The sequence below is a fragment of the Puma concolor genome, chromosome E1 (assembly GCF_028749965.1).
Source record: "Puma concolor isolate L17-30 chromosome E1, mPumCon1.1.hap2, whole genome shotgun sequence".
NCBI lineage: Eukaryota > Metazoa > Chordata > Mammalia > Carnivora > Felidae > Puma > Puma concolor.
The window spans coordinates 42950007-42962641 of NC_141680.1; the positions used below are offsets into that span (position 1 = coordinate 42950007).

General features: G+C 51.2%; 2 protein-coding genes across 3 annotated transcripts; both read left to right on the forward strand.

The window, feature by feature from the left end:
* Nucleotides 1-1123: 1123 nt before the first annotated feature.
* Nucleotides 1124-4135, forward strand: RAMP2 (receptor activity modifying protein 2). Of its 2 annotated transcripts, none has more exons than XM_086687376.1 (4): nt 1124-1380; nt 1730-1885; nt 2344-2452; nt 2580-4135. In XM_086687376.1, the coding sequence occupies exons 1-4, from the start codon at nt 1281-1283 to the stop codon at nt 2833-2835; spliced, it is 621 nt and encodes a 206-aa protein (XP_086543502.1). In that variant the 5' UTR covers nt 1124-1280; the 3' UTR covers nt 2836-4135. The 2 variants fall into 2 exon arrangements, with proteins under 2 accessions (XP_086543502.1, XP_086543503.1); XM_086687377.1 differs by having other exon boundaries at nt 1140-1380; nt 1820-1885.
* A 3282-nt stretch (nt 4136-7417) lies between these two features.
* On the forward strand, nt 7418-12482 carry VPS25 (vacuolar protein sorting 25 homolog). Its single transcript, XM_086687391.1, has 6 exons — nt 7418-7548; nt 7762-7907; nt 8830-8883; nt 9517-9605; nt 10376-10451; nt 11853-12482. The coding sequence occupies exons 1-6, from the start codon at nt 7496-7498 to the stop codon at nt 11963-11965; spliced, it is 531 nt and encodes a 176-aa protein (XP_086543517.1). The 5' UTR covers nt 7418-7495; the 3' UTR covers nt 11966-12482.
* The last annotated feature ends 153 nt before the right edge of the window (nt 12483-12635 follow it).

Consider the following 12635-nt stretch of genomic DNA (forward strand, 5'->3'; position numbering starts at 1 on the left):
AGCTGTGGTATGGCAGAAGTCAGGGCCCCTGGGGGCCCAGGCCCAGCCTGGCTGCTTCATAGCAGTGTAACCTTAGGCAAGTCCTTAGGAAAGAAGGAAAGGAAACGTCCACTGAGTGAGTCCAATGCCCTTTCACATACATTGTCCTCAGTACAGTTTATCCAGGAGGATGATGTATGTCCTTATCTTACAGGAGAGTAAGCGGAGATCATCAAGGTAACCGAGATCATTCTGGGCTATCTGGCTAGGGAGTGGGAAGACAGAAGAAATACCAGTCAGAGCTTCTGAACTCAAGTTCTGGGCTCTTTTCCCTGAGCTTTCGCTTTTTTCCCTGTAAAACAGGGACAATAATGTACCCACCTTGTGAATGAAGTCACCCATAGTAGGTTCTAAATAAACCCTTCCCTTTTCACAACCTTGGTCTTGAAGAGAGAGTAGTGGCCACTTTCTTCCTAGGAATGGAGTAATCTTTTACTTTTGCCCCTCCCTCCCATCCTGTTTATGGCACCTTTTTCCTAGGAATGAAATCATCTTACTTTTGCCCTTCCCCCCATTCAGATGTGTGGATCGAGGCCCCAGGAGGTGCCTCCGAAGGGAGGGTATTTGGATTTTGGTTTCCCCTCTGCCCGGATCCCCAGGCCTTCTCCTGACTCTGGAGGGCTGGCTCCCTCATCTCCACCTCCCCAGTTTTGGCGGGTGAGTTGACATCAGTGGGTGTTCCCGGGGAAGGGGAACTCTGAGCCCAGCTCCAGGAGCCCCTTCCCCCACGGCCCAAGACAGCCCCAACCTCCTTCCTTAGATACTGCGGCGTGGAGAGGCCCTCTGAACTCCCAGCCCCTTTCTTCTGCAGGTCCGTGATAGCAACACGCTAACCCCCTTCCTCAGCCCCCGCATCGAAAGAGAAGGGGACGACTAGGGTCCCGGGAGCGGATGCTCAGAGACCCGGGAGAGTCCTTGGGCGCCACGCGGCTCAGCCCAGGAAATGCGTCCTGGTTCTGGGGTTACGAGGGGAGCTGTCCAGCCCCGCAGGGTGAACTAGAAGAAAGAGTGGGCCAACGCCGACCCGCCGGAGGGAGCGGCGGGCGCCGGGGCGGGGTGGGGCATCGACTCCCCCTCCGGCCCGCGGGCCCCGGGCGTCGCCCCCGCCCCCCACGTGGCCGCAGCCGTCCCAGCCCCTGCGAGGAAGCGGCGCGGCTTCCTGGGGCTTGGGCCGGGGATATAGGCGCCCCCGCCCGGGCCCGGCTCAGCGCCACCGCCCCTCCTCGCCTGCTAGCCGCGCGATGGCCTCGCTCCGGGCAGAGCGCGCCGCCGGCGGCCCGCGGTTCTCTACGACCCTCGCGGGGCGACCGGCAGCGCTCCGCCTCCTCCTCCTGCTGGGCGGTGAGCGCTGCGCCCCGGGGCTCGGGCGGGAGGCGCGGGAGGCCCGGAGGGGAGGGGGGGCTGGACCGCCGAGGCCGAAACGGGCCCCGGGGTGAGGGCGGAACAGCGCTGTGCTCCGACAGTCCCCGGCTCCACCTCGGTGAAGGCGCAGCGCGAACTGCTTCCCACTTGGAGGAACGTGGGGTGCCGGGGGCCCGGCGGAGAGGTCTTGGGAGGTCTGGGGCTGGCCTGGAGGAAGAGGGTTTGGGGTCTGGATGTGAGTGGGAGGGAGCTGGTATCAGCCCTCTCTTCCAGTCACTGAAGCACCCCTTGGGAGCCTGGATTATTCTTCTTTCTCTTCTGCGAGTAGCTCTGACTTCCAAGGGTCTCAGACCCCTCCTCCAGGCTCCACCGCCTAGATCCCCGCCATCCTCCTTCCCTCCCCCATTTCTGCTCACAGCTGTCCTGAAGCCCCAGGAGTCCCTGGCTCAGCTTCTTCCCACTGAAGGCAGCTTGAAGTCAGAAGGTGTGTACCGCGCGACTCTGGGAAGGTGGCCGAGGGCAACGAGGAGAGCTAGGTCAGTGGGGAGGGTCCCTTTCCCACAAGGCAGGCCCCAACCCCAAATGAAATCGCACTAAACTCCCTTCCGTTCTCTCCTGGGGTTCCTTGTGGTCTTTCTCCCTCTCAGCCCACAACCCACCCTCCCCGCCCCCTCCCCCCCCCAGCTCTGAGCTGGCTCACCTCAGGTGGGTTAGAAGACCCCAGAAAAAAAACGTATATGGATGTTCCCGTCAGGCTGGGAAGTGCTGAGCACATGGAAGGCATTAACATTTTTCTGAGCTGAGACTCTCTCCTTGGGAAATTTTCTGAGGCTGTTCCTGGTGGCTGCCATGTCTGAAGACAGGAACAGTGGAAGTACCTGGACCTGAGGGCTTGGAGGGAGGGCCAGGGGTGTGGTCAGTGTGCAGCATCTGTGCCCACAGAGAACAAGATGGAGGACTATAAGGCGAATGCCCGGTTTTGCTGGCAATCTTATAAGGAGCAGATGGACTCTATCCCCAAGGACTGGTGCGACTGGACCATGATTAGCAGGTAGGGGCAGTGCTAGGGCAGCTTGGACCAGGGGTGGGGCCTGCTCCTTGTGTGTGGGCCTTGAGTGTGGGGTATTCCTCTCTCTGGGCCCAACCCCATATTCACTCTAGTCTTCCCTTGCTTCCAGGCCCTATAGCGACCTGCAATATTGCTTGGAGCATTTTGCAGAAGCATTTGGCCTGGGTTTCCCCAATCCCTTGGCAGAAGAGATCATCTTTGAGACTCACCAGATCCACTTTGCCAACTGCTCCTTGATGCAGCCCACCTTATCAGACCCTCCAGAGGATGTGCTCCTGGCCATGATCATAGCCCCCATCTGCCTCATCCCCTTCCTTGTCACCCTTGTGGTGTGGAGGAGTAAAGACAGCGAGGCCCAGGCCTAGGGTGGTGGTGTGAGCTATTAGCAGTCATCTTACTCCTTTCCCCTGCCACCACCAGGTCTCTCTCTTCCCCTCCCTGCCTCCTTCTCTCACTCTCACCCCCACCACAGACACTTGAATTGCTGGAAATGGAAGCCCAGTGGTGGCACAAGTTTTGTAATCTTCAAAATAAAACTTTTTTTTTTTTTTTTTTTTGGTACTATCCCCTCCCCATCCCAGAGTCTCTACCATTTCCCACAGCTCTGGGCAGCAGAGCTGGAAAATCTGGATACCAGCACTGTTTTGTTCACTTGCCTGCTCCTCACTATTCCTCTCCCCCCACTTGAAAGCCACCCCCTACACTGCTTCCTCCCAGGGCTGGGCCTTTCCTGTCCTTATCCAAAACCAACACCAGGAAACCTGCAGGAAGAGACTCCCTTCCGGCTTGGATGGCAGCTGGGGAGGTGTGGGGGAAGGGGCAAGGGTGGAATCTCTGCTGTGACTCCTGCGAGAAGGAAGGGGGACTGCCTAGGGGCTCTGAATTTTCCTCTTTTTCATGCCTCAGTTTACTCCCAGGGCCTAGGAATAGAAACCTTGATATGACGAAAAAGAGTTCATTCCTAAAGAGCTCAGGATTGAAGGGAAAGGCAGTGGGACTTACTCTACTAACTCCACCACAGAACTCCCTGTCCAGGTCCCTGGCCCTCATCCTACATTGTCCTGGACCCTGGGGGTGTGGCCTACAGCCTGTTAGCACACTGCCCCCTGGTGTCCACTGGAGCTAACAGCCAGAAGATGGATATGACCTGGAAGAAGCTCAAAGCTGAGGAGACTGGACCCTGGAATCAAACATCTGTCATCCCCATAGCAACCATTAGTTCTTAGCAAACCCTTCTATCAGCTTCCTAAGCCATACTGATACTCCTCTAAGACACCTTCCCACTTTCTAGGGACATACCTAGCCTCTGAACTCACCATTTCTGTATATGACTACTCTTACATGTTCCCTGGACAGTGAGGCCCAGTTTTCCCCAGAGGACCTTCATCTTCAGTTCTTCCAGATCATCAAAAATACTAGAGAACAAGGACAGCTGGATGGCTCAGTCAATTAAGTGTCTGACTTTGGCTCAGGTCATGATGTCATGGTTTGTGGGCTCGAGCCCCACATCAGGCTGTGTGCTGACAGCTCAGACAGAGCCTGGAGCCTGCTTTGGAGTGTGTGTCCTCTCTCTGCCCCTGCCCTGCTTGTGCTCTGTTTGTCTCTCTCTCCCCAAAACAAATAAACATTAAAAAAATACTAGAGAACAACTTTGTTCTCCATAAAGACACCTGTTTATTTTCTGTGGCACGTGGAGCCTTGTCAGGGACTTTCCTTCCCTCCTTGCTGAAATATTTGCCTCCCTGAGTACATGCATATCCATTTCCTTGGGACATGCCTGTCTATTCCACAGGTAGATATCTGTATGCTTCCTAGAATGTATCTACTCATCCTCTGAGATAGACTTCTCTCAGGGCATATCTGTCTCTCTAGGGGCATACCTGTTCCCTAGGACATTTTGGGTTTTCACCTGAGATAAGTCTCTGCTCTGTTCCCATGAATGCATTGGTCTTCCCCAGAGATATATCTATCCTCCTTTTGGCCCATATTTGCCTTCATGTGTTTTACTAATGTACATCAAGGGCATACTGGTATAAAATACTGTGTATGGTATATTGTGTTGGAAAGATAAGTTAGGACTTGGTTTCTGCTCTCAATGACTTTCCATCTAGTACGGGAGCTGACATGTGTACCAATCAACAAAAGCAATGGAGTGTGTGATTAGAGTCACGAAAGGGATACAAACCAAATGTTATCTAAGTGCAAAAAAAGGAGGGGTCACACCTAGCTGAGGTGTGATCACAGGAGGGTGATTGCAGAGTTTGTACACGACTATGCCTTAGGATGGAGTGCATTTCCCCTAGGGAAGAGAATAGGAAAACAGGTAAATTAGGAAAATATTGTGATAATCCAGGCTTGAGAAAAAGAGGACATGGGTCAAAGGAGTGATGGATGGGAAATAGAAAATAAAAAGTAGAAGAAATGATTAAAAACAGGGGAGGGACTTTGGATATGAAGGAGACGAAAGAGAGGAGAGGTTAGAGCTGATTGAGGCTTTGCATCTGAGTTACTAGGACAATGATGGAAGTAATGGTAGAAAATGGCCATTAGGGAGAGAAGCTGGCATGAAGAAAGGGATTTACAATATGAGCTAAAAATGGAACAAGCTTTTATGTCCCACAGAGAGTTAGAAATGGGAGGGGTGTTGGTGGTGGAAAGAGATGGGAGCTGGAAATACAGATTTAGGAATCTTTTGCACAGAAATGTCAAGTGAAACCATGAGAAGGATGAAAGTTCTCAAGACAGAAGATGTATTGAAAAGAAAGCTAAAAGGGCACCTGGGTGGCTCAGTCGGTTAAGCTTCCAACTTTGGCTCAGGCTATGAGCTCGAGGTCCATGAGTTCAGGCCCCATGAGTTCAGGCCTCTATGCTGACAGTTCAGAGCCTAGAGCCTGCTTCAGATTCTGTGTCTCCCTCTCTCTCTGCCCTCCCTCACTCACACTTTGTCTCTCTCTCTCTGTCTCAAAAATGAATAAACATTAAAAAAAAAAAGAAAGAAAGAAAAGAAAGCTGAGAGGGCACCTGGGTGGCTCAGTCGGTTGAATGTAGCTCAGGTCATGATCTTATGGCTCATGAGTTTGAGCTCCAAGTCGGGCTCCGCACTGACAGTGCAGAGCCTGCTTGGGATTCTCTCTCTCCATCTCTGTACCTCCCCTGCTCGCATGGTTCTCTCTCTCTCAAAATAAATAAAAGAAAAAAAGAAAAGGAAAGGAAAGAAAGCTGAGGTTAGGTTCTTAGGAAATGTGCACATTTATTTTATTTTTTTTATTTAAAAAAAATTTTTTTTTCAACGTTTATTTTATTTTTGGGACAGAGAGAGACAGAGCATGAACAGGGGAGGGGCAGAGAGAGAGGGAGACACAGAATCAGAAACAGGCTCCAGGCTCTGAGCCATCAGCCCAGAGCCTGACGCGGGGCTCGAACTCACGGACCGCGAGATCGTGACCAGGCTGAAGTTGGCCGCTCAACCGACTGCGCCACCCAGGCGCCCCTATTTTTTTTTAATGTTTATATCTGAGAGAGAGAAAGAGAGAGAGAGAGGGCGAGTGCAAGTGGGGGAGGGGCAGAGAGAGAGAGGGACACAGAATCAGAAGCAGGCTCCAGGCCCTGAGCTGTCAGCACAAAGCCTGACACAGGGCTCAAACCTACAAACCGCAAGATCATGACCTGAGCCAAAGTTGGATGCTTAGCTAACTGAGCCACCCAGGTGCCCCATGGAAAATTACACATTTAAAGAATGAGGGGGAAATGAGACAGAAAGATCAGAGAGACAGTAGCAGAACAAGGATAAAGCAGTGCCATGGAAGCAAAGGAGATAGTGCCTTTTGAAAGAACATTGTCAACAGAATGGTCCATCCATTCATACAACAAATATTTGCTGGGTACTACTGTGGATCAGGAACTGTGCACAATGAAGGGTGAACTTGGGTGGGGGAAAGGTTAAAGATCGGATAGGAAATTGAGAGGGTGACAGAGTCAAGGAAACTGTACATATTTTCAAGTAGGGATGGCCTATGCATATTTGTCAACTAGGGGAGAGGAGCCAGAGGAAAGGAAAAGAGGGTAGATGACACCCAGAGAAGTCCTGGAGGCACTTGGAAAAGAGAGGCAAGAAGATATGCCAAAGGTTGGCCTTGTAAAGGAAGAGGGACACTTCTTCCTTTGAATCCAAAATGAAGGGGTAAAAGTGGAGAGAAATTCTTGTGGGATGCATTAAGTGTGGTGACAAAGAGGGACAAAAAGGGAAAGATTAAGAAGTTCACATGTTCGGCCTCAAGTTCACAAAATAGAGAAAGGCATTCTGCAAAAGGAGGAAGATGGAGACAGGTGGAATGACTTGACGACCGGAAAAATGTGAAGAGTTACCTGGAGGGATGTGACAGGGAGTCAATAAAAGTGTTGGGCTTCACCGAGAGCCCAGCAGTGAGGTTAGTCAGGGAATCTGGGGGTTCAGCCAGCACGTTCAGACAGAATTGGGTAGTCTAGGCTGGGTAAGGAGTCAAATACGACCACAATGGGTCCGGAGTCTTGAGACTAGGAAGGTGAGGATGTGAGAGATAGATGGCTGTGGTCCAAAACGGCAGCAATGAATCATGGAAGCTGACCCATTTTCAGCAATAAAAGCTACAAATATGCTCCCATGGGTGCTGCAGGAGACCAGGGAATGGTGGAGTCGAAGGACACAGTAATTGAGGAGGCTGGGGAATTGTGAGTGAAGTTAAATGCAACTGACACGTGTTAACATTAAAAGAAGCCTTAGCAGAGTGAAACAAACTATCAAGCTATGCCGCTTTGGGGGAAGTCACTGCCCATTTCTAGAGCTGAATGAGACTTCTCTGGGCTCTAAACGGTACGGATTTTTAGGTTCATAGCAAGAGACTGGCAGAGAAGCAAGATACCTTCCGTTGGGCGGCCCTTCTCGGGAAAGGCCTCCGGAACCTTTCTGCTGTGCTTTTTGCCCGGACGTGCAGAAGCGGAGGCCGGAAGTCCTCTGCCCGGAGGTTCCGGGTTTCCTGGGCTACTACGATGGCGATGAGTTTCGAGTGGCCGTGGCAGTATCGCTTCCCGCCCTTCTTTACGTGAGGCTCAGACCCCGAGAAGCCCCGCTGTGCCTCCCTCCCCTGCCCCGGACCCCGGGCTCAGCCCTGATGCTTCAAATGGGGAGGGGGAGAAAGGACCCGGTCGCCACCACCCTTAGTCCCTCACTTTGTCCCCCAGACGCGCCTGCGTCTGTGCTGCCTCTCGCCCTCTCACGCCCTCTAATTCTGCGCCCCACCCCCTTCACCCGGCAGGTTGCAGCCGAATGTGGACACTCGGCAGAAGCAGCTGGCCGCCTGGTGCTCGCTGGTCCTGTCCTTCTGCCGCCTGCACAAACAGTCCAGCATGACGGTGATGGAAGCTCAGGAGAGCCCGCTCTTCAACAACGTGAAGCTACAGCGTATCCTCCCTCAGGCTCTTCCACAGCCCACACACACGCACTTCTGCACTTGCACACATGCCCAGACTTCACACCCCCTTCACCCCAGTAGGCAGGTTCCCACCCAGACTGGACTTGGGAAGGAGCCATATGTGTAGCTGACTTCCATTTTAGCCCCAACCCCCAATGCAAATGCAGCATCAGACCCTCCAGTCCTAGGTAGTGATGAATACCCAGGTGTCATTCCGGGCTTAGAATCTCTGACCCAAAGCCAAGTCCCCGGTTTTCCAACCTGAGCCCTTTTGACTGTGAATCTCCTGTCCTCTTCTGAGTGAAGCTCAAACTCTGGTACTACCTTAAGTAATTTTCTCCACCTACTCTCCTTCTCCCAGGAAGTAAGGGTCATTTGTTTTTGCTTCCTGATTCATAGCTAAAATATCTGTGGAGAAAGTCTGAAGGAAGAAGAGGAGACAGATGGTGACAAAAGGGAGTGCGTTTCATTTCTAAAGCTCTTCCTTTTTTTTTTTTTAATGTTTATTTATTTTTGAGAGTGAGAGGGCACAAGTGGAATAGGGACAGAGAGAGAAAGAGAGACACAGAATCCGAAGCAGGCTCCAGGCTCTGAGCTGTCAGCACAGAACCTAACTCGGGGCTTGAACTCAGGAACTGTGAGATCATGACCTGAGCTGAAGTCCCACCCTTAACCGACTGAGCCACCCAGGTGCCCCCATAAAGCTCTTCCTTTTAATTGAACTAGTATCTCTTTACCTCCCTCCCCCCTTTATCCAGGAAGTGCCAATTTATAGCCTTTTGGGGAATTGCACATATATGTGCGTGGGAGGGAGAGGAAGGGGACAGGTGGTTCTTCGCATGAGACTGGCCTCAAGAGTTTTTATCCCACCTAATTCATTCCATCAATGCTGTTCCCTTAACTTTAAACCAGGGAAGCTTCCTGTGGAATCAATCCAGGTTGTATTAGAGGAACTGAGGAAGAAAGGTGGGTTCAGGTCCTCAGATTTCCTTATTTTTCCTCCTAGTTGGGTTTTCCTGAGGGCAGCTTGGCACAAGTCTTTGCTTTTTTTTTTTTTTTTTTTTTTTTATTTTATTTCTGTTAACTTTTATTTATTAAGTAATCTCTGTACCCAACATGGGGCTCGAACTCACAGCCCCTGAGATCAAGAGTCCCATGCTCTACCAACTGAGCCAGCCACGTTTCTCTGAGATTTTAGTTTTAAGTAATCTCTCTCACCCAGCATGGGGCTCGAACCCACAACCTCAAGGTCAAGAGTCACCCACTCCACTGACTGAGCCAGCCAGGTGCCCCATGAGTCTTTGCTTTTAACAACTTTCTTTTTCTCTCCCCTGGCTTGGAGCCCATAGTGTTCTATATAGAAGATAGTCCAATTCCCTGGGTCCTTTTCCCTATTGGTATTCATTACTGAAATCTCTCCATCTGTGTTCTGAGACCTGGAGAAAGGTGGACGGAGAATTGGTGCCTTGCAGATAATAATAGTAAAACAATTCTTGGATTTCACTTCCTGAAAGCTGAATCTCTTCCACTCTTTATACATTGGTTTTGCCTTTTGTCCCTTCTTAGCGTAAGATACTTTCATAAGTATCTTTTTTGTAGGAAACCTGGAGTGGTTGGATAAGAACAAATCTAGCTTCCTGATCATGTGGCGAAGGCCAGAAGAATGGGGGAAACTCATCTATCAGTGGGTGAGACTGTTCTGCCACAGTGACCCATGGCAAAGGAGAATTATATCTGTGTTCAGCAGATACCTGGTGTTCCTAGGTCTGGACTGAGCAAAGTGGGAAGGGGAAGAAAGAGGAAGTATAGGTCTTCCAGGCAAACCTCTTTCAATGACTCAATTTCCTAGGCTGCATAGAACTTCCCTACCTTTGTAGGAGGCCAGAGGCTACGTGAGGCCATGTTTGGAGAATGCAGTGCTGGGAACCATGAGTACTATTGTTGGCTGGCGTCTCTGGCCACAGAAGATAAATGGGGAAAGGAAGGGAAAAAAAAAAAAAACAAAAACAACCCTGGGGCCCCTCCCCCACTAGGCGCTTTGGGGCTGTCCACAATATGAATGAGACATTCTGAACCAGTATGGGTGTGGGGACAAACTGTCTTCCCCAAATTCCTAGCCACCACCAGCCCTAAACTTTCCCAAGGGAGAGAAGAGGGGAAGAAGCATCAACAACCTAAATATAACAAACACATGCCACCTATTCCTGAACAGGAAAACAAAATGAGAGGTCACTCCTCAGACATGTGAAGGCCTGTGGTTTAGTGGTTCCGTATATGTGTGTACACGTATAAATATAGCACCTGTAGGGGTTGTGGTTTTTAGGCCACTCCTGCCGAGGTGACAGTGAGCCCTGGTTTGGGAACAGGTATCATTCGTGGGTCAGATAGGTGGAGTCAGTGAGCTCACCTTCCAGGAGATCCCTGGTCCTTATTCAGTCACTGTTTTCTGTGTCTATAGGTTTCCAGGAGTGGCCAGAACAACTCCGTGTTCACTCTCTATGAGCTGACCAATGGGGAAGACACAGAGGATGAGGGTAATGCTTCTCCCTTTCCCTCCAGTTTTGTCATCTGAATCCTCCAGTCCTTGTTCAGCTGACATTCAGACTTCCCATCCCTGCCTTTGAATTCCAAATACTACATGATAGAAGGGCTCTTAACCCATGTCCAAGGTTTCCCTAAGCCACCTGAATTTACATGCAAAATACCCCCAAATTTTGTCAGTGGGATATGTGCATTTTTCTAGGGATAGAGTCCATATTAAAAGATTGTCAAGGGCATCTGTGATCCATGAAAAGTTAAGAATTCCTGGTGTAGATAATGAATAAGGAACCGGCGCAGAAGATTAAGCCTGAAATCTCATTCTTTGCTGACGCTGGCTTTCTTTCACCCTTTATACTTACAGAGGGCTCAAGATTTGTGGGTGTCAGCTGAAGGGATTGGGCCAACACCACCATCCCCACCCCTAGGCCTTTTAAATACTTTAGTTTCTAGCCAGGTGAGGATTTATACACTGTTTGATTTTTACATAGTGTAAGTATACTCTTAGCTTTTTTATCTCTGACTTCATATTCTGATCCCAGGATCACCAAAAGTTCCAATCGCAGCTGGGGAGGAAAGGGCAGCTCCCCTTTCTGCCAGGCCCTGGCTGCCGTAACAGAGTTTACAGCTCTTGGCTGTTCCCCCCCTGCCCTACAGGCCTCTGCTTGCTACTCCCACCATTGCCCCATGACTTCAGTGCCGCAACCATGCCCAGCCCACCACTCATGCTGGGCAAAACTGGAGGCTTCCTCAGAAAGCAAGCTCCCTGACTCAAGCCGTAGGCCCCCGCAGGGAGTGAGGTGTGCGAGCCTGTTAGGGCTTGCCACCTGCTTCTCACATCTCCCTGCAATATCTTGCCATATCTCCAGATATTCAGCTGGCCCTTGGCTCCCAGCCTCGTTCCTTTTAACTAGGAAAGGGCAGATATCTGTGCTGGCCCTTAACAGTCTCCTGGTCAGAGGTATGGCTATACTTTGTGTTAGGACAGGTGCTCCTAATGGGTACAGGTGTGCAAACTAGGGTCAGTGTCCAGTGTCAAGGACCTTGACGTTCCTAGGTTTAATTGTCCCCCACTTTGTGGCCCAAAAGTAGATGGTGTCACTCTCATACATCAGATACTAATGGCACATGGGTGGGGGATACACATGAGGGTTGAGTCCAACAGAAGAACCCAGAAGGGGAAAATAAGTGAGAACTCACATTTTGTGCAGACTCTGGCTTTCTCTCACCCCTTACTCTTAAGGCGTACCCAGGAAGGATTGGTGGCAGCGGCAGCAGTATAGGTGGTACATGTCTACCCTGGCCTCAAGGGGTCCCAGCTTCCAGCTAGACTTCTCCTCAGGGGCCTTGAGCCCCCAGGAGCCAAGTGTCCCTGACTACCCATCTCTCCCTTCCAGAGTTCCATGGGCTGGATGAAGCAACCCTACTCCGGGCTCTGCAGGCCCTACAGCAGGAGCACAAGGCTGAGATCATCACTGTCAGCGATGGCCGAGGCGTCAAGTTCTTCTAGCAGAGACCTGTCTCCTTTTACTTCTTACCTCCCACCCTTCCAGGGCTTTCAAAAGGAGACAGACCCAGTGACCCCACAGACTGGATCTGTGACTCCACCAGACTCAAAAGGGCTCCAGTCCAAGGATGGGTTTCCCACTTACCCACGTTTCTGTCCCTGGGGAAGGGCGAGGCTGAGGCGCCTGGGAGAAAAGATGTGCTTCTCCTTGCCCTACCTCCTCTCCCATCCTAGACTGTCCCTGAGCCAGGGTCTGTAAACCTATAACTCCACATGTGTTCACACACGTAAGTACATACACACGCCTGCACAAGCTTCTGTCTCTTCCCCTACCCACCCCCTTAGCTGCTATTGCCTCCCCTCTCAGGCTGGTGCTGGATCCTTCTTAGGGGATGGGAGAAGCCCTGGCTGCAGGCAGCCTTCCAGGCAACATGAAGATAGGAGGCCCAGGAAGGGGCCTGGCAGTGAGAGGCCAGGCCCGACACTGATTTTATGATATTAAAAAGCTCATCCCCACTGCCTCCTGTTGGAAGTTACTACTACAATGGGCATAGGGAGGGCTGTGAAGTGTTGCCCCCTCAGTGAATCCCAGCCTAGGAGAGGGTAGAGGAGGCTTATGGCCTTTGTAAATGAAAAGGTGCCCCGGTGCTGGCAGGCTCCAGGAGGCCTGTGG

Bases quoted from the DNA above. Each gene is read 5' to 3' on its own strand.
- VPS25 (XM_086687391.1), top strand. From the start codon at position 7,496: ATGGCGATGAGTTTCGAGTGGCCGTGGCAGTATCGCTTCCCGCCCTTC. The intron at 8,884-9,516 runs GTGGGTTCAGGT...TCTTTTTTGTAG, and splicing joins AGAGGAACTGAGGAAGAAAG to GAAACCTGGAGTGGTTGGAT. The intron at 9,606-10,375 runs GTGAGACTGTTC...CTGTGTCTATAG, and splicing joins GGAAACTCATCTATCAGTGG to GTTTCCAGGAGTGGCCAGAA.
- RAMP2 (XM_086687376.1), top strand. From the start codon at position 1,281: ATGGCCTCGCTCCGGGCAGAGCGCGCCGCCGGCGGCCCGCGGTTCTCT. The intron at 1,886-2,343 runs GTGTGTACCGCG...CTGTGCCCACAG, and splicing joins AGGCAGCTTGAAGTCAGAAG to AGAACAAGATGGAGGACTAT. The intron at 2,453-2,579 runs GTAGGGGCAGTG...CCTTGCTTCCAG, and splicing joins GACTGGACCATGATTAGCAG to GCCCTATAGCGACCTGCAAT.